The sequence below is a fragment of the Macaca nemestrina genome, chromosome X (genome assembly GCF_043159975.1).
Source record: "Macaca nemestrina isolate mMacNem1 chromosome X, mMacNem.hap1, whole genome shotgun sequence".
Classification (NCBI taxonomy): Eukaryota; Metazoa; Chordata; class Mammalia; order Primates; family Cercopithecidae; genus Macaca; species Macaca nemestrina.
Genome location: NC_092145.1, coordinates 112266824 through 112288447, shown reverse-complemented (window position 1 = coordinate 112288447; position 21624 = coordinate 112266824). Strand labels below are relative to the sequence as shown.

Here is a 21624-nt window from a genome sequence, read left to right as displayed (position 1 = left end):
GGGTCAGAGGGAGTGGGGAGCTGCAGGCAGGAGGGAATGGTCTTATTACTACCTGCAGGCAGGGCCTGCATGAGGTGGTGGATGTGCTGGGCCCAGGGTATGTGTGGGCTGTGAGGAGCTGGTGATGGCAACGCTGGAGGAAATGCGGTGGCTTTGGAAACCAGGCCCAAGGGATCCTCAGATCTACTTCTTGCAATGGGCAGCCTTGAGAAAAGAGTCATGGTAAGCCACAGTCATGCCATCTATCAGATGCAGAAATTCTTGGAAATCTAGCTGCCCATCACTAGTGAGGTCCAGTTGCTTCATCATGTGGTCAAGGACACTGGGGCCCTCTGGTTCTTTGTGAAGGCATCCAGTTCTCTATTCATGAAGCTTGGGAACTCCGTCTTGGAGTGAATGCTATTGTAACCATCCTTTCCAGCCTATTTCTGGAAAACAGCAATCAGGGACTCTCTGTAGGGCTGGAGATTTTTGCCATGTTGGAGTTGAATTAGGCACCAAGAGCAGGTTATTACTGGACCTATGTAAATAACCATATTGTCATAAGAATATTTCCAAACAGTTTTCGAATTCTGGAGGAATTGAGCAGAAAGAAAAAGCAAACCTTTCCATCTTAGTTTACAAAAGTATACTTTACCAAATTGTTATATACTATAGATAGTTTAACAGAGATAATTTTCTTTTTTTTTCATCTTTTTGAGAAAGGGTTGTGCCTTGTTGCACGGGCTGATGGCAGTTGTGCAAACACAGCTCCCTGCAACTTCTGCCTCCTGGCTCAAGTGATCCTCCCACCTCGGCCTCCCAAATAGCTGGGACCACAGGTGCATGCCACCATGCCCAGCTAACTTTTCTGTATTTCTTTTTTGGTAGAGACAGGGTTTTGCCATGTTCCCCAGACTGGTCTTGAACTCCTGGGCTCAAGCAATCCTCCTGCCTTGGCTTCCAAAGTGAGCCACCACACCCCACCAGAACATTTTATTAAATATGGAAAACCAAACATTTAAGTAAAAATCAAAGTTTTTTTTTTCTTAATTTCTTTTAGAAACCAGGTCTCCTATGGTGCCCAGGTTGGTCTTGAACTCCTGCACCCCAGGGATCCTCCTGTCTCAGCCTCCGAGAGCACTGGGATTACAGGTGTAAGCCACTGTGTCCAGCCCAAGAATAAATAAAGTTTTAAATAAAGGTCATAAAAACATTATCAGTTATTTAGCCTCATGTAATTAATTTTAGTTCTGCTTGATCTTGATCATCAGTTGCATGAAACCATCAGTTTTCATTAGAGTTTTGAAAAATAATTTATTTAGTTCATGGATCTGAATGTTATTACAAATCTATATTCCAAAGTACTTGTTAAAATGTTTTTTATGAATCTGATTCTGGATGCTTTTAGAGAAGAATCAGCACTGTAGATGATATAGCTTAGAATAGTAATGATTAAGATCTGATGAAAGGTCCAAATTGTGAAAAAATTCAGTTATTTCTATTATATAGAGCATTTTAAGATAACAACCAGAATCATGACTGATAGCATCACACCAGGACCATCAGACCTCTGTAAATTTTATAGGATCTTCAGAACATTAACATCAATAACATATCTATATGAATGTAAACAGCAATTAGTGTTATTGTATTATTTGACATTGCTTTTCATATAATCTAACATATCAAATAAGCCTAATGAGAGACACATTCACTGAGGCTCTCCAGGGGCCTCACTGGTAAATCTCAAAGTCAATTTCATGTTAAAAAGACTTAAATTAGAATTTGATTAGTTCGTTCAACAGCAATAGATAAATTTGAAAAGAATTGGATTTGGGGAAAGTTTGTCAAAGACATTAAAAGGCTCAAAACATTTGTTCAAAACAGGATCATGGGTCACCGTGGAAATAAGTCACTCATTTAACCAGAATGATAGTCAACAGACTTCAAAAGCAATACAGAAAGTTACATGGACTTAAAAACTTAACCCGTTCAAAGCTCAGTTCTCCTTAGGAAGAAGAAACCTAATTAGTAGGCCAGGCACGTTGGCTCACGCCTGGAATCCCAGCACTTTGGGAGGCCGAGGCAGATGGGTCACCAGGCCAGAAGTACAAGACCAGGCTGAGCAACATGGCACAACTCCTCTAAAAAAAGGACATAAAATTAACTGGGCCTGGTGTCCCGCGCCTGTGGTCCCAGCTACTGGAGGCACAAGAATTGATTGATCCCGGGAGACGGAGGTTGCAGTGAAACCGAGATCCTGCCCATTGCACTCCAGCCTAGGCGACACAGGGAAACTCTGTCTCAAAACAAAAACAAAACAAAACAAAACCCTAGGATCAACAGAAAGGAATGTCAGGGTTAAGATAAAGGATTGTGAAAACCCAAGTTCTTACTTGCAGAGGAAGCCTTCAGGTATTAGGCTACAGAGAGATTAGGTTGTAACACGTTTCTTTTTTTTTTTCTTTTTTCTTCAGATGGAGCCTTGCTCTGCTGCCCAGGCCAGAGTGCAGTGGCGCGATCTCAGGTTGCTGCAACCTCTGCCTCCCGGGTTCAAGTGATTCTCCTGTCTCAGCCTCCTGAGTAGCTGGGATTACAGGCGCCTGCCACCGCACCCAGCTAACTTTTGTATTTTTAGTAGAGACGGAGTGTCACCACATTGGTCAGGCTGGTCTCGTACTCCTGACTTCAGGTAATCAACTGCCTCGGCCTCCCAAAATGCTCAGATTATAGTCATGAGCAACCACACCCAGCCATAACATGTTTCTTATCAGACTTCAAGTCTGTGTTGATGTTGATGCCAGAGAGGTATAATGAGGCATGTCTGACCCTCACTTCCTGTCATGGCCTCAAACCATCTGTCAGGTTAAATTTTAAAAGAGCCCTGGCTGAGGAAGAAGTCCATTCAGATTGTTGCAGTGGGACAGGGGTTAGGATTTTATTTTTGATTTATAAGTCCTATAAGATAAAAGTGCATAAATTTTAAGGAACAAGTCTCAGGCCTGATGTATGGACCACGCAAAGAGTTCTCCAAACTGTCCAATGCCATAACCAGAGACATTCAAACGACAAATCAGGATGAGAAGTTGATGTTTCCACACTGTAGACAGCTTTTCCCAAGACACCAGAATAAGTCTTCACAACATAATGAGACTCTAATCCCCTGAATGTCTAATTTTTCACTTGACAGACCCTGACCCCCAAATCCTATAATTCACCTAGTGGTCCCTTTTATAGAGTTGGCACTCTGTTTTAATTTAACCTAATTCTAAAATGCTAGTCAAAAACTACAAGAGGTCTCATTCAATTCCCCCATAGGTTTTTGATTTGTTTAGCTGGTGGTCCTTAGTCTTGGGATCTTGGTTCAAAACCATTGTACAGACTAAATTTATTATGCTATTACTAATTACACCCGGGTGCAGTGGCTCACGCCTATAATCCCATCTCTTTGGGATGCCAAGGCAGGTGGGTCACTTGAGGTCACGAGTTCTAGACCAGCCTGGACAACATGGTGAAACCCCATCTCTACTGAAAATACAAAAATTAGCCGGGCGTGGTGGTGAGCACCTGTAATCCCAGCTACCCGAGAGGTTGAGGCAGAAGAATCACTTGAACTCAGGAGACAGAGATTGCAGTGAGCCGACATTGTGCCACTGCACTTTAGGCTGGGCAAAAAGAGCGAAACTCTGTCCCGGAAAAAAAAAAAAAGAAAAGCATTCTATTATAATGTTGATAATCGCTTTGCTTTGTGTCTTACTAAGGACTTGTTGGATATTTACGGGACGGTAAACTACCCAGAGAAAGATAGAAACAGCAGTGGAGATAATTAGAAAACTGCAGTGTTACTATAAAAGAATAACAATAGGGGGAAATTGTAAGGGTAACTAAATATAAAATTGAGTTTTTCCTGTTGCCAAAAGGTCAAGAAGAGACCTTTCCCCATTTCACTTTCCTTACAGCATTTCCTTGAGAAAAATTGTATTTGTAAATTCTTCCTTTGATCTGTAAGCCTCTGTCCACCGTAGAACCCAGGAATGTCTTGAACTTGAACTCCAGGCCTCAAGTGATCCTCCAGCCTCAGCCTCCCAAAGTGTTGGGATTACAGGCGTGAGCCACCACGCCCGGTCCCTAGGAATGTCTTCAGGGCCTTGGAGCCATCTCTTTGAAATGTGAACCTCGAGGAAGATGATGTCCCTGTCTCCCTGTCACCCGGGGAGTTTAGCCTAGGTGACTTGCTCCAAGCTGTAAGCACCTGCTTGTCATAGAGATATGAGTTTTATTTTTCCTTTGGATAAAGGCAATTAACTAACACAGATGGGTACTCCAGTTACTCGGTGAACTTAGGACATGCCTGGGAGTATTTAGTTTTCACCCTTGGTTGCTGTTGTACAACCAGGCCAGTTAGCTACATACCTGGACTTTCTGGTTTCTGTACCACTTTTTATTTTTTGTTTGTTTGGCTTTTTTGTTTGTTTGTTTGTTTTTGAGAGGGAGTCTCCCTCTGTTGCCCAGGCTGGAGTGTAGTGGTGTGATCTCAGCTCATTTCAACCTCCACCTCCCTGGTTCAAGCGATACTCCTACCTCCGCCCACCAAGTAGCTGGGATTACAAGCACGGCAACCATGCCAAGAGAAATTTGTATTTTTAGTAGAGATGGGGTTTCACCATGCTCACCAGGCTAGTCTCGAACTCCTGACCTCATGATCTGCCTGCCTTGGCCTCTCAAAGTGCTAGGATTAGAGGTGTGAGCCACCACACCTCGCCTCTACTACCAGTTTTGGATTGTATGAAACACTACACTTCAAAGTGTGGGATCTGGCTTCCCAGACAGCTGCCAAAGGGGCAGGTGATGCAGTCTAGAAGTGTGGAGGAGTTTGTGCTGGTGGGGTAAATTTTGACCAATAAGAAAAAGAACCAGGAGTGAGAGCCAGGTACGTAAATTCCCTCTCCTCTCCCCATGCACCGTTCCAAGCATGGTTTCTCAGTGTAGTCTGTCTAGAGGTGTCCTGTATGGCCCAAAGCCTGTTTCTTTGGGAACCTGAGCCAAAGTAATGGGAATTCACACACTCGAAGACAGTGCTAAGTATTGCGGAGGACCCAGATCTGGGCAGAGGATAATTACCCCAATAAGGAAAAGGACTATTTGAGGATTTGGAATAGAGGGAAGGACTAGAAGAACCAGTAGTAGAATAGCTCATGGATAATATTTTTGGAGAAAAGGGCAGTTCTGGTGATTTTTGCAGTGAACTGCCCAGGTCGGTAAAATGTGTACTTCCTTTCTTTCCATCAATCTCCCCTATGAAATCGTCCATAAATTATCCTTTTATAGCTATCTATTGCCTGTGAAGTGAATTTTCTTTTTTTTCTTTTTCTTTTTTGTTTAGAGATAGAGTCTCTGTTGCCCATGCTGGAGTGTAGTGACAAGATCTCGGCTCACTGCAATCTCTGCCTCCCGAGTTCAAGTGATCCTGCCGCCTCTGCTGCCCTAGTAGCTGGGAATACAGGTGCGCACCACCAATGCCTGACTACTTTTTTTTTTTTTTTTTTTTTTTGGATTTTTAGTAGAGATGGGGTGTCGCCATCTTGGCCAGGCTGGTCTCGAACTCCTGACCTCAGGTGATCCACCCACCTCAGTCTCCCAAAATGCTGGGATTACACGTATGAGCCATCACACCCAGACTGTCAGTTTTCTTTTGGAGAATAAACAGCTTGAGCCTCGTGCCGAAATGCAGGGGAAGCTGCACCCAGACAGGTAACAAAGTATTATATACAATAACAGATAGGTTTTCTACATACCAATAACAACCATTTAGAAAACCAAATTGAGAAAAATTACACTTATATAGTGACAAATATACATAAAATATCTAAAACCAGATGATTGGAGCAAGATGGCAGATAGATCCTGTGCCCGACTCAACATTCCATTGAACTGGGAAGAAAATGTTTTCAAGGGTCAATTCTTAACAGTAGAGGAAAATAAGAAAACGTGTCAGTGGTCCACCAGAAATATTGAGGCATTCCTGGGAGATAGAGTAGATGGGATCAGACTGATAGAGAAACCCAAGGAGACAAGACCACAGCTCAAATCACTGTAGGCAAGAGATGCTGTTTGTTTTTTGAGATAGACTTACTCTGTCGCCCAGGCTGGAGTGCAGTGGTGTGATCTCGGGTCATTGCACCCTCTGTCTCCTGCCTCAGCCCCTACAGTAACTGGGATTCACAGGGACCCGCCACCACAGCCGGCTAATTTTGGTATTTTTAGTAGAGATGGGGGTTTCGCCATGTAGGCCAGGCTGGTCTCGAACTCCTGACCTCAAGTGATCTGCTTGCCTCAACTGCCCAAAATGCTGGGATTACAGCCTGAGTCACGGTTCCTGGCCAAGAGATGCTCCTTGTAACAAAGCATCTGAAAAACTCCAAACCCAGAATTTAAAAAACACGGAGCAGGAAAGGGCCTTAGGATAATCATCAGGTAGGTTAATTTAACATTTCATTGGAAACATCTGAATCAGCCAGATTCCCCTCCAACACCACACTCAGATTGTCAGGTAGTACCCACTTTTTCCTCTAAGATGAAACTCTGATAATTGTTCATTAAAGAAAGTGAAGGCCTGGCGAGGTGGCTCATACTTGTCATCCCAGCCCTTGGGAGGCTGAGGCAGGAGGATTGCCTGAGACCAGGAGATCTAGACCAGCCTGGGCAACATAGTGGGTCCCGTCTCTAGAAAAAATACAAAAACTAGCTGGGTGTGGTGGCGTGTGCCTGTAGTCCCAGCTAGTTCGGAAGCTGAAGTGGAAAAATCCCTTGAGCCTGGGAAATTGAGGTTGCAGTGAACTGTAATTGTATCACTGCACTCCAACCGGGGTGACAGAGTGTGATCCTGTCTCACAAAAACCCAAAAAGTGATGTATCAGAACTTGGTGTAAGTTCAGCCCTTCACAGTAATAATGGAGAGAAACACATTTGTGGAGAGGGGACCGTGTTCACTCTTTATCTGTACATGATAGACAGATAGTCAGGAGCTTTATATAACCAAGGAACCTAAGTAAAAATGTTCCCTGTCACGACTCACAATCTTCCAGCCACCCTTCCTTGCACCTGTATTGTGGGCTGGGGGACCCAACTTATGGATTCCATCTTCCCAGGGAGAAAGAAAAATCAAATCCTTCAGCGTCTCTTTTAGGGTATCCTCTCCTCTATTTGCATGGAGGATAAGGCTCTCGATATCTAGTAGCCGAATGTTTCATTTGTGTAATACAGAACTATATTGGTATAAAATAGAATTTGTTTCCTCTGAGACACAGGTAGAGGTACGTCCACACTGACCTGAGTGGCAGCCACCTCTTCCTGCAGTCCCAGGCAGGGCATGCTCACAGATCTGGGGAACCTCTGCTGCTCCTGGAGCCCCACAACCTCCTTCCTGGCACCCTCTCCCTCTGGTGGCTGTGACAGCCCACACTTGGCCTTGGGTCTCTCCTGCTTCTTTGCCTCCCCCTCTTCTGCCCACCCTGCATATCTCTGTCTCCCACTGTCCCCACTATGACCATGATTGCCTCTCTCTCCCTGCACTCTCCCTCTCTGAGTGCTCCTAGTCTTGGGTAAATGAACCCACAGCCTCTACCTTGCGATTGGGGACAGAACCCGGGGCTTGTTCAATTCTCCCTCCCTCCATCACACACACTTGTCCTCCTTAATGTTTCTAGAGTCAGTGAGCTCCAAACTCAGCCCCTCCTGCACCTGCCAGCTGTAGGACCTGTGACAAGATGCCTACCATCTGTCTGGGACTCCGTCTCTCATCTATCATATAGGCTTAATGACGATAGTGTCCTCCTTCCAAGGCTGGGGAGAACTAGGAGGCCAAGGTGATGGACTATGGACTGCCAAAACAGCTCCAATCCTGCCTCCACCTGGAGCTGGTGTTTCAAGTCCAACAATGATGTGTTCTAAAATAGACTCCCCTCTGCCCTTCCCTTCCCCACAACTGTTTCCCCTCTGCACCGTGCAGTGGTACCTGTGAGAAAGAACTGTCCCATTCCCCAATCATCGTCCCCACCCCAGCCCCCAGGCCCTTGGTTGGTGAGACCCTTGATGTGCAGTCTCATGCTTCTGTCCAGGGGACTTTCCCACCGTTGCTCCCCTGCATGGAGACTAAGTGGACTCTTCTATTCCCTTCCATCACAGGGTCTACAGTGCACGCATCTTCCTCATTCCTCCACGTTCCCCAGATGACGATTTCATCTGTGTCTCCTCCCACATACTCCCAAAAGGACCGTCCCAGACCTTGAACCCGAAAATTGTTCAGAGAGTGAAGGCCAAGATGCCCAACCACCTGCTGCAGAATCCTGCTCCAGGACTGAAGTGTATAGTCTCCATCAAAATAAAAACTGGAGGCCAGGCACGGCGGCTCACGCCTGAATCCTAGTACTTTACAGGGCTAAGATGGGAGTATTGCTTGAGCCCAGGAGTTCAAGGCTGCATTGAGCTATGATCATGCCACTGCACTCCAGCCTGGACAGAGCAAGGACCCCGTCTCTGGAAAAAACAAACAAACAAACAAAACCAATGGACAAAACCAACAACTGGAAACATCCTCCTCTAGAATGGTGATCAGGAACATCTGTCTGCCTTCTTCCCTGATGTCTCTCCAGCACCTAGAACAGCGCTCAGCACGAGGATGCACTCATTAGTTTTTTGTTGATTAAATGACTCCTTTGACACAGCAATTCCACTTCTAAGAATCTCTCCTAAAGAAATATTCAAACACGTACACAGAGCTGTGTGCACAATAATGAGAGCAGCAAACAACTGGGGAATGTTTGTAAATGTTTATTAACTGTCAGTGACTGATATGGGGAATCGGATGAGGGGAGTACATGCTGAACAGGAAACAAAGATGGGAGATGCTTATAGTACTTGGTGTGTGTTTGTGTGTGTGTGTGTTGTGTGTGTGTATGTGTGTGTGTGTGTATAAGTGCAGAGGAAAATCGGAAATTAAACACTCAGACCTGCCCTCATTAGTCACATCTAGGTAGGGAGGAGGGTAGTGCTGTTCTATGCAGAGAATACCTGACTATACTTGTTTCCTAAGGGAGGTGCATGGACATACAAACCAAAATACGCATTAAGTATGTCTTACTTGTCAATGAAAATGCTAATATCTAACAGAATGGCACACTGCAAGAAAAAACAATGGAAATGCTAACATTGAACTCTTGGCACACTAAGAAAAATGATGCTCAACTTTTCACTGTTGTAAACACTTGCTTTCACTTGCTATACACCTGATGACGAGGGGTCCACAGCCATGCCCATGTTCGTGAAAGGTCACCACGTTCTGCTTCTCATTGTGGGCATGCGTCATATCACCGACACTGAGGCAAGAAGAGAGAAAGAAAGTAAGTGACAGTGAGTTCCCACTGCCCAATAACTCAATCTCAACTCCTCCTGACCTGCAGACCCTGCACACTCTGATTCTGCCCTACCTCAGGACCAGCACAAGCCTTCCACGGTTCCTCAAAGTGAACCATCTGCTCATGCCACAGTGACTTCCTCGCTTGGATTATCAATTCCTAGGCTAGAGGAAGGTGTGGCCCACATATCAGGGCTGACCTGGAGTTTGGGAGCCCACAGCATCCTGGGTAGGGAGCATCTCTGGATATACAGTGCAGGGAGTAGAAAGAGCATGGGAAATCACCCGGGCATGGTGACTCATGCCTGTAAACCCAGCACTTTGGGAGGCAGAGGTGGGTGGCTCGCAAGCTCAGTAGTTCAAGAACAGCCTGACTAACATGGTGAAACCCCGTCTCTACTAAAAATCTAAAAATTAGCCTGGCGTGGCGGTGCACACCTGTAATCCCAGTTACTCAGGAGACTGAGGCAGGAGAATCATTTGAACCCGGGAGCTGGAGGTTGCAGTGAGCCCAGATCATGCCACTACACTCCAGCCTAGGCAACAGAGCAAGACTCCCTCTCAAAACAAAAGAAAAAGAAAGAGCATGAGAAATCTCTTCATTCAGCCTCAATGCCGTACCCTAGAAAATTATGAGAAGGGAATGATTTGGTGAACAAGTGACAAGATGGGATACCAGTACCATAACAGAATAGCACATCTGCAGGGATGTGGGGGATGAGCCGAAGGTTCACTTACAGAGTTACTCGTCATCTTCCTCAGGGTCGCTGATCTCTTCATAAATCACCAGCTGCTTTCTCTCACGCAGTCTGTGGGTCCAGGCATGTTTCCCCCTTTTGGGTCCTATGATGGAGAAGAGTTGGAAGATGAGGGTTGGGTAGGCTGGAGAGTGTTAGGCTCTGTTTTCTCCAAAAAAGGAGATGCCTCCCCAGTCCCAAGTGCCCATGGGCCTTCTTCATCCAGTTTTTCACATTCGCTGGCTTACAGAGGCTGACAGCTTAGACCCACACCAATAAAGGCCAAATGCCAATGAAAATTTTAGTTTCTGCCTCCTTCCGTTGTCAGGTTTAGATTCCCAACATCTTCACTTACGGGAACATTCACCCATTCTTCCTTTCATTCAGCACGTATTTAAGGGCATGCAGTCATACCTTGTTTTATGGCACCGCATTTTCATAGTGCTTCGCATATGCTGCAATTTTTTTTTGGAAATTCTCATCAATTTTACACTTTTCCATTATTATTATATCTGTTATGGTGATCTGTTATCAGTGAGCTTTGATATTATGACTGCACTTGTTTTGTTGTTCTTTAGTGTTTTAAAGTAATTTTTGTTTTTTATTTTGTGGTTCCACAGTAGGTGTATATTCTTATGGGGTACGTGAGATGCTTTGACACAGGCATGCCATGCATAATAATCACATCATGGCAAATAGGGTCTCCATGCCCTCAACCATTTATCCTTGTGTTACAAACAATCCAATTACACTCTTTTAGTTTTTTTTTTAATGTACAATTAAGTTATTATTGACTATAATCACCCTGTTGTGTGAAATCGTTTTGGGGGTAACAAGAACTGCACCCATAGACGATGACAAACTTAATAGATGAATGTTATGTGTGTTCTGACTGCTCCACGGATGAGCTCTTCCCTGCCTCTCTTCCTTTTCTTGGGCCTCCCTATTTCCTGAGACACAGCAATACTGAAATTAGGACAGTGAACAACCCTACAATGGCCACTAAGTGTTCAAATGAAAGGAAGAGTCGCATGTCTCTCACTTTAAATCAGAAGCTAGAAATGGCTAAGCTGAGTGAGGAAGGCATGCGGAAAGCCAAGACAGGCTGAAAGCTCCGCCTCTTGCACCAAACAGCCAAGCTGTGAATGCAAAGGAAAAGTTCTTGAAGAAAATAATAATACTAATACTCCAGTGAACACAAGAAGAGGAAAGCAAAACTGCCTTACTGCTCACATAGAGAAAGTGTGTGTGGTCTGGACACAAGATGAAACCAGCCACAACATTCCCTTAAGCCAAAGTCTAATCCAGAGCAAGACCAGAATGCTCTTCAAGTCCGTGAAAGCTGAGAGAGGTGAAGAAGCTGCAGAAGAAAGGTGTGAAGCTAGCAGAGGTTGGTTCATGAGGTTTAAGGAAAGAAGCCGTCTCCATAACATAAAAGTGCAAGGTGAAGCAGCAAACCCTGATGCGGAAGCTGAAGCAAGATATCCAGAAGATCTAGCTAAGATCACTGATGGAGGTGGCTACACTAAGCAGCAGATTTTCAATACAGATAAACTAGCCTTCTATTGGATGAGATGCCATCTAGGACTTTCATAGCTAGAGAGGATTGACTCCAACTTTGAAGAAGTTCTACTGTGGGTAAAATGCTGTCCAATAGCATCACATACTACAGAGAAATCTTTCATGAAAGGGAGAGCTAATTGATGTGGCAAATTTCATTGTCGTCTTCTTTTAAGAAACTGCCACAGCCACTCCACCCTTCAGCAACCACCACCTTGATCAGCCAGCAGCCATCAACACCGAGGCAAGACCCTCCCTCCACCAGCAAAAAGAGTGTGGCTCACTGAAGGCTCAGAAGATTGTTAGCATTTTTAACAATGAATTGTTTTAAAATTAAGGTATGTACATTTTTAGACATAATGCTACGGCACACTTAGTAGACTACAGTATAGTGAAAACGTGATTTTATGCACTACGAAATAAAAAAATATGTGTGTGTGACTCTCTTTATCGCAGTGATCTGAAACTGAACCTGCAATATCTCTGAAGTACACATGTACTGCATATCAGGCATTGAGCTGAGTAAGATATGATCCCAGGTTATCACAGATAGAATTGCTTGAGCACCTTTCATGTCATCAGGCCTTCTAGATTTAATTTAACTCCTCCAAACCATTTATGAACTCTGACTCTTTATTTCCATCTTATGGACTAGGAGTCTGGAATTGAGAAAATTTGGAAGACTTGCCCCAAGTCACGCGGTTTTTTTATATGGATGACAACTCCAGTCTGTGTCTCTGGAAGTCATGTCTAACGTCTCATCTGGAGCTGGGTGAGCTCCTCAGCCCAGCCTGGACCCAGGCTTGTCTGGGATCCATGCCACACACCCAGTCCCCACACCTGAACATAGCCAGGGAAGCCAGAGGGGTTGTTCCCGAACTGTTTCCTCTTACCAGATCTCTTGTTAATCTTCTCAGAGGTATTTGGTTTTCCCGGGGGGCACAGCTGTTTCCCATGGTTTTGTGGGCCAGATGCTTCTGGCACTCCCTTCCAATCATTTCCTTCCTCTGCTGGCTTCTTGGGCATGATCTTTATAATGTGACGGTCACAGATAAACAGTATCAGTGACATTTCTATAGTGCTTTAGAGCTTACAAAGTGTCTTCACATGCATTACCTTAATCAATGTTCTCAACAATGCTGGGAGAGTCACACTTGCCTAAATTAGGAAAAACCTGGGAGATTAGAAGGGAAATGAATAGCCTAAGTGAATGGGGTTTCCAGGGCTAGAATGCTTATCTTCACACTCTTTTAAGACTGGCATTTTGCAAACAGCAAAAATCTCCATGTAATTGAGAGTTTGGTATACAGAAGATTTGGAGAAAAATAGCATTCTAAGAATTCACAAGGTCTACACAGGGAACAGCTTCAATAAAATACAAGGGATCCCATATAAGCTTTTAGAAAGCTGCTGGGAGAGTAAATGTAAAAACATAGAGAGGCAACAAAACACTGCTGAGAAAGATGGTGTGGGGAGATGAATAAAGGGAAGTGAGAGGGAAAGAAATGATTTCCTGAAATTAATCTAGGCAGCAAAGAAAGCAGTACCAGATATGGCATACCACCCTACCGAGGCACCAACATTGAATGTGGAATTCAGTGAGGTGGTACCCATACCAATTCTGCTTGCATTGGGATGTGTCACTGACCAACAGTCTTACGCTACCTTTTTTTTTTTTTTTTTTTTTTTGAGACAGAGTCTCGCTCTGTCACCAGGCTTGAGTGCAGTGGCATGATCTCGGCTCCCTGCAACATCCGGCTCCCATGTTTAAGCCTGCCACAGCCTCCAGAGTATCTGGGACTAGAGGCAGGTGCTACCACAGCCTGCTAAGTTTTGTATTTTTAGTAGAGACGAGGTTTCACCATGTTGGTCAGGATGGTCTCGATCACTTGACCTCGTGATCTGTCTGCCTCGGCCTCCTAAAGTGCTGGGATTACAATCGTGAGCCACCGCGTCCAGTCCTTAAGCTACTTTTTATTCAGCTCCCTCACTTATGAAATAGTGAACAATACATGTAAAATAGGCTAAGGGAAAGTACTCTCTGAGCTTGTAAACACTGTTTAAATGTAATAATAATAACAATTAATAGCTTTCTGGATCCTTCTTTGAATTTGGTCTCCACACTGGCAACCCAACTCCCAGATCCCTTTACCCTCTAAACCAGACTTGAATCTGCACTTGTGGGATCAATCATTCAGGGGCCTCCGAGGGATCCCCTGGACTGGGACTAGGGCTTCCCAGATGCCCCAGGTGCAGACAAGCCCTCAAGGAGCTCACAGTAGGGAGGGATCAACAGTCAAAGGGACTCTTAGGCCATGTGAGTGGCCCCAGTTACAGAGCAAAGGCCAGCTGGTCCTTCCTGTTGCGAGAGTGGGTGTCTCAATGGAAGCACCAGCAGGCCCTATGGGGTAAAGCCCTAGTGAGCAACATCTGAACTTCATAAACAAATGCAAACATGAATGAGCTTTAAATGGCTTGGAGTTCTGTATTAAACTACCACTGCCACTGTGCCCCAGGAAATTCTTTAACATCTCTGTACCCCGATAGCCTCATTTTATTATTATGTTGCTGATAACTAGGATCTATAACATGAACTATGATTCTTTGCTTCTATTGCATGCACCAGGAATCTGGAGCTCAGAGAACTTAGAAGATTTGCGCCAAGTCACATGGCTTTTGTATGGATGAAAACCGAAGTGTGTGACTCATTATTATTTGGAGATAATAATAGAAACAGTGTCATAGAGATCTTTTTAAGGATTAAATAAATTAATCCATGTGAACTGCTTAAAATAGTATCTGGCATCACTATGAAAACAAAAGTAAGTATTAAGGATCACAACTCTTAGTATTATCAAGCTGTCGATGCTACATCAGTTGCTGTGATAGACATGGGGAGAAGGAGGCAATGAGGGCATTTTTTATATTCTCCCACTCTTACCAGTGTTCACATCCATGAAGGGACAAAGGTTCTCTGGTCCTTTAGATTTGAGAGATACTCACCTTCGGGAAGATTCCCTGGAGCCTGCCGGAAGTCATCTGAGGACGTTCAACTGAAAGAGAATACATCAGAATTTTTCTTTGTTGGTAAAGATTTCCAAACTCTAGAGAGACTTCTGTGGCATGAGGGCATTCTGCAGCGGAGGGTTATGAGTCCACTCACTGTTAAGGAGTTGAGATTTGCTTCTGAATTATGTTTAGTCATGGTTGGTGCATTTGTCTGTGGCATCAATTCAGACTTTTCTATCTCATGGTTTATCAAATGGGGGTTAAACCCCATCACAGTCTCAACTTATATCATTACATATCTTCTACTTTTGCACAAATAATCAAGTTGATTGGTTGGGAATCTGAACTCTATCCACTCAAGATGTACAATAACTGAAAATCATTGTACACTTGAAATGGGTGAATCTTATGGTATGTGAATTAAGCTGTTAAATGTGTGATGAACCATGGATGATTTATTCCAGTGGCTCTGAAATATTTTCAGTATAAAGACACTCCTTTAATGTCAAAAACTTGGCAGATACTCAAGCACTGGATTTTCAGATCTCTTATAGTGATGGTGGGAGATTGTAGAACCTGGCCTGTTTAGTTGGGGAGTAATAGGTCTATTGGAGACGGTTTGGATATTCTGACCTTGTCTTATAATTGTGTTGCCAGAGCAGAAGGGCCAGTAAACACATACGTCCTCTTTATATTCCTGAAATGTACAAAGCTCTCTACCCAGTAACCTGTCTTTTTTTCACCCTATGTTATCTCTGCTCTCTGAGAAGTGGGAAAGCTCTCTGTGTGTTGGATGAGGGATCACTCTTTCAAACTCTCTTCCAAGCTCATCACGGAGAATCGGGGTTGGTTGGGAATGAGAAGACTATTTGGTTTTGACAACATACAGAAAAACAGCGATCTTTATTACCTAATGGGTCATCACCCTCACTCCTAAGATACTTATCAAATACCGACATGCTGTTAATGAGACAAACTCTGGAAGTTTTTGGCGGATCTATAGTTTTAATAGTTTCTTTCTTTTTTTTTTTTTTCACTTGTAACACTTTCTTAACTATCCTTTGATTCATTAACAGTGCTTAGAAGAACAATACATCCTTTAAAAAAGAAATATTTCAAACACACAGAAAAGTATAGGGAATAATATTGAGTTCAGTCGGGTCTCAACATTACTACACAGCTATGTTAGGTCTGATTTATTTATTCAGAATATTAGAAATACTACAAACAGGCCGGGTGTGGTAGCTCACACTTGTAATCCCAGCACTTTAAGAGGCTGAGGCAGGTGGATCACCTGAGGTCAGGAAGTTTGAGACCAGCCTGGCCAACATGGTGAAACCCCATCTCTATCAAAAATTTAAAAATCAGCTGGGTGTGGGGGCGCATACCTATAACTCCAGCTACTTGGGAGGCTGAGGCAGGAGAATCACTTGAACCCAGCAGGTGAAAGTTGGAGTGAGCTGAGATTGCCTTATTGCACTCCAACCTGGGCGACAAGAGCTAAACTCCATCTCGAAAACAAAAACAAACAAAACACACTATCAAGAAGTCACGGCTGTAGCTATCTGTGCAGCACTCACCAATCGCTGCCCTCCCTCCTCCACTTACAGCCAGTCACCTTAACTTGATGACTTTTTATTCACATTCATGTTTCTATACATTTACCATTTACTTATTTTCCAAAAAATATATATTCTTATTTTGCATGTTTTAAAATTTTATATGAATAGCCTCTGTAGTTAACTTTCTGTATGCATTTTTTTTTTTTCACTCAGCCCTGATGTGTATAAGGGAACAAACGCCTGAGGATCTTTCCCAGGTAGCTGAGCTGAAAAGCTGCTGGGCTTGAGGAGAGCCTTTCCAGCCCCTTCCCATCTACTCACCCTGATTCCCACGGTTACAGTCATTATCAGAATCATTCCCCTGGAAGTCTGTGGCCCGTTTATTACGCATGAAAGGTGGGAGGGTGACCTTGAAATGTAGAAAGAAGCAAAGTGTTTACTGCTTAAGAGAGAAGCTTAGGCCTGGAATGGTGGCTCACGTCTATAGTACCAGCACTTTGGGAGGCTGAGGTGGGAGGATTACTTGAGGCCAGGAATTCAAGGCTGCAGTGAGCTATGATTGCACTACTGCACTCTAGGCTAGGTGACAGACTGAGACTCTGACTCAAAAAAAAAAAAAAAAAAAAGAGAGAGAGACAAACCGAGAGAAGGACGAAGGACGGTGGGGGTGGGGAGCAGTGGGGGGTGCCGGGATGCCACAGAGACGGTTGGGCTCATCAGAACAGACGTCTATGGGAGAGAAACATGCAGGATCTAGGTACGAGCTCCACTGTGGCCAGCCCCTGCCCTCAGCCCTGACAGGATACAGAAGAGCAGAACACCCAGAAGCTGCCTTGTGACTTTTCCCTGAACAAAGGAAAATGTGGGGTACTTTCTGCAGCCTAAGAAGTAGCCAAAGCAGAAAAAGGGATGCTCATGTGTCCCCAGACTTGTCGTACCTAGAACTTTCTGTTACCTAGTTTAGTCATGGCCTCATACTTTCTCTTCATATACACATAGATGATTTTCTCTGAGGTTTTCATCTTTTCCCACTCTTTCTTAGGGAAGTATTTGGCAATATCATCAAAGGCCTAGAAAAAAAAAAAAAAAAAAGGAATTCTGGCAGTGACTCAGCTAGGCATGTCTGCCATTCAGCTGGAGCCGCTTCCTGTGTGCTGGATCTGGGAAGTGGAGATGATAATCCGTCCTGGTTGATGCCATGGCTAACTGAGACAACATCGGGGACCCACCCTAGCTTCTTTCCTGCCACACAGTAGGGCTTTAATACTGCTGGCTGGCTCTCTTCCCACCTTCCAGAATGGACTGAGAGTCACCAAATGAAGTGCAAGGTCACAGACTTGTCTCCAGGATGCTAGGTGATGACAGAGTGAGGGTAGGGGGCTCCAAAGGCTCCAGATCTCCCTGAGACCCTGCTCCTTGTCTCCAGTATCTCTGTTCACCCCTCCTCAGAAACCTAGTCAACCCACACTGTCCCCTGGGTCACTACTCTGCCCCCTCCAGGTCACCTTTTGTATCTTCTCTGGTGTTTGAGCATCATCCCTAGCTCTCTTTGCACAGTCTTCATCTCTGTTCATGCCACCGGGACCAGTCCGACCTGCAAGAGAAACTGCCTGAGTCTTTCCAGCTGCAGGACCTTTGGTCCTGTGTAGGGAGAAATCTGTAAAGGCTGGTCACACTCAGTCACCTGGAATCAGGTGCTGCATTTCTCCATCCGGGGCTTATCTGTCCGTGAGTAAAGGGAGAAGTCAGATGAAAACAGGGAACCAGGGGTCTCTGGGAGAAGTATTGATTGGGGATAACAGGTTTCCTATGGGCGAAGTAGCCTTGAGCCTTTAGGAGGAGGTTGGCTACTCTTGTTAGTAGTTTCCCTAGAGCTAGGCTTACCCTGAAAGCTGTGCAGACCCTTGTTGTGGAGGCAGGGATGTGACTGTGCAATTGTATTGAGTGGGGGCGTTCTGACCCTGCCACTCAATAAATAAAGGAAGGGAAGTGAGTCCCAGAGATAACATGGTCTCTCTGGTGATGGATCTGATCAGGCAGACGGATGGGGGGTTCTGTTCTGTTGAAGAGAATTGAGCATGACTACTATGAATGGATTTAGAGGCTATTACTGAGTGATTTGTAAATTATTAGAATGAAGAGAGCTAGAATTTCTGAGACTAAAAGAGCCCACCAACACTTAGAATGTGGGGCATTTCAAGATGTAACAATCCGCCAGGAGTGGTGGTTCATGCCTGTAATCCCAGCACATTGGCCAATCCTCCCACCTTGATCTCAGGAGTATGGGCATGCACCACTCCGCCCCCACTAATGTTTTTATTTTTGTTTTTTAGTAGAGATGGTTTTGCTATGTTGACAAGTTGGTCTTGACCTCCTGGGCTCAAGCAATACTCCCGCCTTGGCTTTGGGACTACAGGCATGCACCACCTTGCCTTTTGCTATATTTCCCAGGCTGGTCTTGACCTCCTGGGCTCACTCAATGATTTGAACCTGGGAAGCAGAGGTTGCATAGAGCTGACATCATACTACTGCACTCCAGCTTGGGCGACAGAGCAAGATTGTCAAATAAATAAATAAATGGAAGAAAGAAAGAAAGAAAGAAAGAAAGAAAGAAAGAAAGAAAGAAAGAAAGAAAGAAAGAAAGAAAGAGAGAGAGAGAGAGAGAGAGAGAGAAAGAAAGAAAGAAAGAAAGAAAGAAAGAAAGAAAGAAAGAAAGAAAGAAAGAAAGAAAGAAGGGGAGAGAGAGAAAGAAAAAAGGAAAGAAAGAAGGAAAGAAAGAAAGAAGAAAGAAAGACCAGTTGAAACTCTATAAGAATAATAAGCTTTGTGGTATTTTTACTTACCCTCGTCCCATCTCATGTTCCCAGCTTGGTACTGTTCATTGCTGATGAAATACAGATAGGACTGGCCAAAAATGGTAGATGGCTGGCTATTGATCATGAAAATGTCAGACCTGATATAGTCCTCCTTGGAAAGGCCCTTTCTAGGGGTTGATACTCTGTGACTGCGGTGCTGTGGGACAATGGCATAATACTGACCATTAAACCAGGGGAACATGGTTACACATATGGTGGCAATACACTAGGCTGCTGAGTGGCCATTGCAGCCCTTGAGGTTTTAGAAGAAGAAAACCGTGCTGAAAATGCAGAAAAAAATGGATATTATCTTGAGAAATGAACCCATGAAGCTACCTTCTGATGCTGTAACTGCCGTAAGAGGAAAATGATTGCTTTATTTATTCATTTAGTTATTTTTTTGAGTCAGAGGTTCACTCTGGTTACCCAGGCTGGAGTGCAATGGTGCGATCTTGGCTCACTGCAGCCTCTGCCTCCTGGGTTCAAGCGATTCTCCTGCCTCAGCCTCCTGAGTAGCTGGGATTACAGGCATGTGCCCCTATGCCCAGTTAATTTTTGTATTTTTAGTAGAGACGGGGTTTCGCCATGTTGGCCAAGCTGGTCTTGAACTCCTGACCTCAGGTAATGCACCTGCCTCAGCCTACCAAAATGTTGGGATTACAGGCATGAGCTACTGTGCCCAGGAGGAAAAGAATTTTAAATGCAATTGTTATTCAAGACAACAAAGGTTGTGATGCTTGGAAGGTATGTCTACGACTTCGAGATTGTGGACTTCTGGCCAAGCCAATCCATGATGACATCATGAGGTTTCGCCTCTGCTAGTAGTCAAGGAGGATGACATTCGAGAGTCCAGAGAAATCATTAACAAGACTATCTTGTCATTCTAAGTGTAGCAGCTGTTTTCAGTGGTGCTTGGGAGCTGGCTGCAGACAGGTGGTCCTGTAAAAGCTCTGCTCTTAATGCAGGCACATTCCACTCCCATGTGTCTTCAAAACCTTTTTCTGGAATATATGTTTTTTTTTTTCAGTTGATACATAATAGAACAATGTTTGTGAAGCTCCCTTTTGCTTTGTAACATAATAGAATGTAATGGCATCTACATTCAGTGAAAGTGTTTTGATGTGCAGAACATGGCCGGTTACAGTGGTTCATGCTTGTAATCCTAGCATTTTGGGAGGGCGAGGTGGGTGGATCACTTGAGGTCAGGAGTTTGAGACCAGCCTGGCCAACATGGAGAAACCCCATCTCTACTAAAAATATAAAAATTAGCTAGGTGAGTTGGTGGGTGCCTGTAGTCCTAGCTACATGGGAGGCTGAGACAGGTGAATCACTGGAACCCGAAAGGCAGATGTCGCAATGAGCCGAGATCATGCCACTGCATTCCAGCCTAGGTGACAGAGGGAGAATCCCTCTTGGGGGAGAAAATAAAAGGTACAGAACATTTCCATCACCACAATGCTATCTCTTGTGCTACTCATTTTTAGTAATACTCACTCTCCTCCCATCCACCATCCCTACCCCCTGGCAACCACTAATCTGTTTTTCATTTCCACAATTTTGTCTTTTCTACAATGCTGTACAAATGAAATATATAGTATATGACATTTTAAGGGCTTATTTCACTCAGCACAAATACCTGGAGATTCACCCAAGATATTAATATTTGTGTATCAATAGTTCATTGTTGCTGTTGTTGTTGAGACAGAGTCTCACTCTGTCTCCTAGGCTGGAGTGTGGTGGTAGATTACAGGCATGCATCATCATGTCGGTCTAATTTTTGTATTTTTAGTAGAGATGGGTTTCCCATGTTGCCCAGACTGGTCTTGAACTCCAGGCCTCAAGGGATCTGCCCTCCATCCACCTTGACCTTTCAGTGCGCTGGGATTACAACACTCAGCCTACCATTGAGTTTTGAGAGTATTATACATATCCATTATATATTCTGAATGTGAGTCCTGTCTTGGATATGTGGTTTGCAAATATTTTCTCCTAGTCAAGACCCTGTTTTTTCATCCTTTTAACAGGGTTTCTTGCAGAGCACAAGTTTTAAATTGAGTGAAATCTAATTTATTTGTTTTCCTTATGGATTATGCTTTTTGTATCGTTCACTATGCCCTAGACCTCAGACGTTTGTCCTATGCTTTCTTGTAAAAGTTTTTTTTTTTTTTTTAGTTTTATATTTTAGATTTAAATTTATGACCCACTTCAGGTTTTTTTTGTATAAAAACATGAAGATTAGGTCTTTTTTTTTTTTTTTCAGCCTATGGCTCTGCAACTGCTCCAGGACCATTTGTTCAGCAGATGATCTTTCCTTCTTTTTGTCTCTTTGTAAAAAATCAGTGTGGGGATATTCATAGGTTCTCTATTTTGTTACAGTGATCTGAGTGTCTATTCTTCTCCCAATACTATACAGTCTTGATTCCTGTAGCTATATAAGAAATATTGAAATATGGTAGAGCCATTCCTCCCACCTTATTCTTCCTTTTCAAAAATTGTCTTAGCTATAT

The 21624-nt window shown here is 44.0% G+C and overlaps 1 protein-coding gene and 1 pseudogene across 5 annotated transcripts; one reads left to right on the top strand and one right to left on the bottom strand.

The window, feature by feature from the left end:
* Window positions 1-10136: 10136 nt before the first annotated feature.
* On the bottom strand, window positions 10137-17836 carry LOC105493879 (protein SSX3-like). Of its 5 annotated transcripts, none has more exons than XM_011761827.2 (7): window positions 17749-17836; window positions 17492-17598; window positions 17217-17332; window positions 16584-16678; window positions 14695-14744; window positions 12585-12720; window positions 10137-10237 (listed from the first exon to the last, which is right to left on the bottom strand). In XM_011761827.2, the coding sequence occupies exons 1-7, from the start codon at window positions 17834-17836 to the stop codon at window positions 10137-10139; spliced, it is 693 nt and encodes a 230-aa protein (XP_011760129.2). The 5 variants fall into 5 exon arrangements, with proteins under 5 accessions (XP_011760129.2, XP_011760130.2, XP_011760131.2 ...); XM_011761828.2 differs by lacking the exon at window positions 17492-17598 and adding an exon at window positions 10977-11081 and having other exon boundaries at window positions 17768-17836; XM_024796603.2 differs by lacking the exon at window positions 17492-17598 and adding an exon at window positions 10936-11081 and having other exon boundaries at window positions 10146-10237; window positions 17768-17836.
* A 433-nt stretch (window positions 17837-18269) lies between these two features.
* On the top strand, window positions 18270-20004 carry LOC105493881 (ornithine aminotransferase, mitochondrial-like; annotated as a pseudogene).
* Window positions 20005-21624: the final 1620 nt, after the last annotated feature.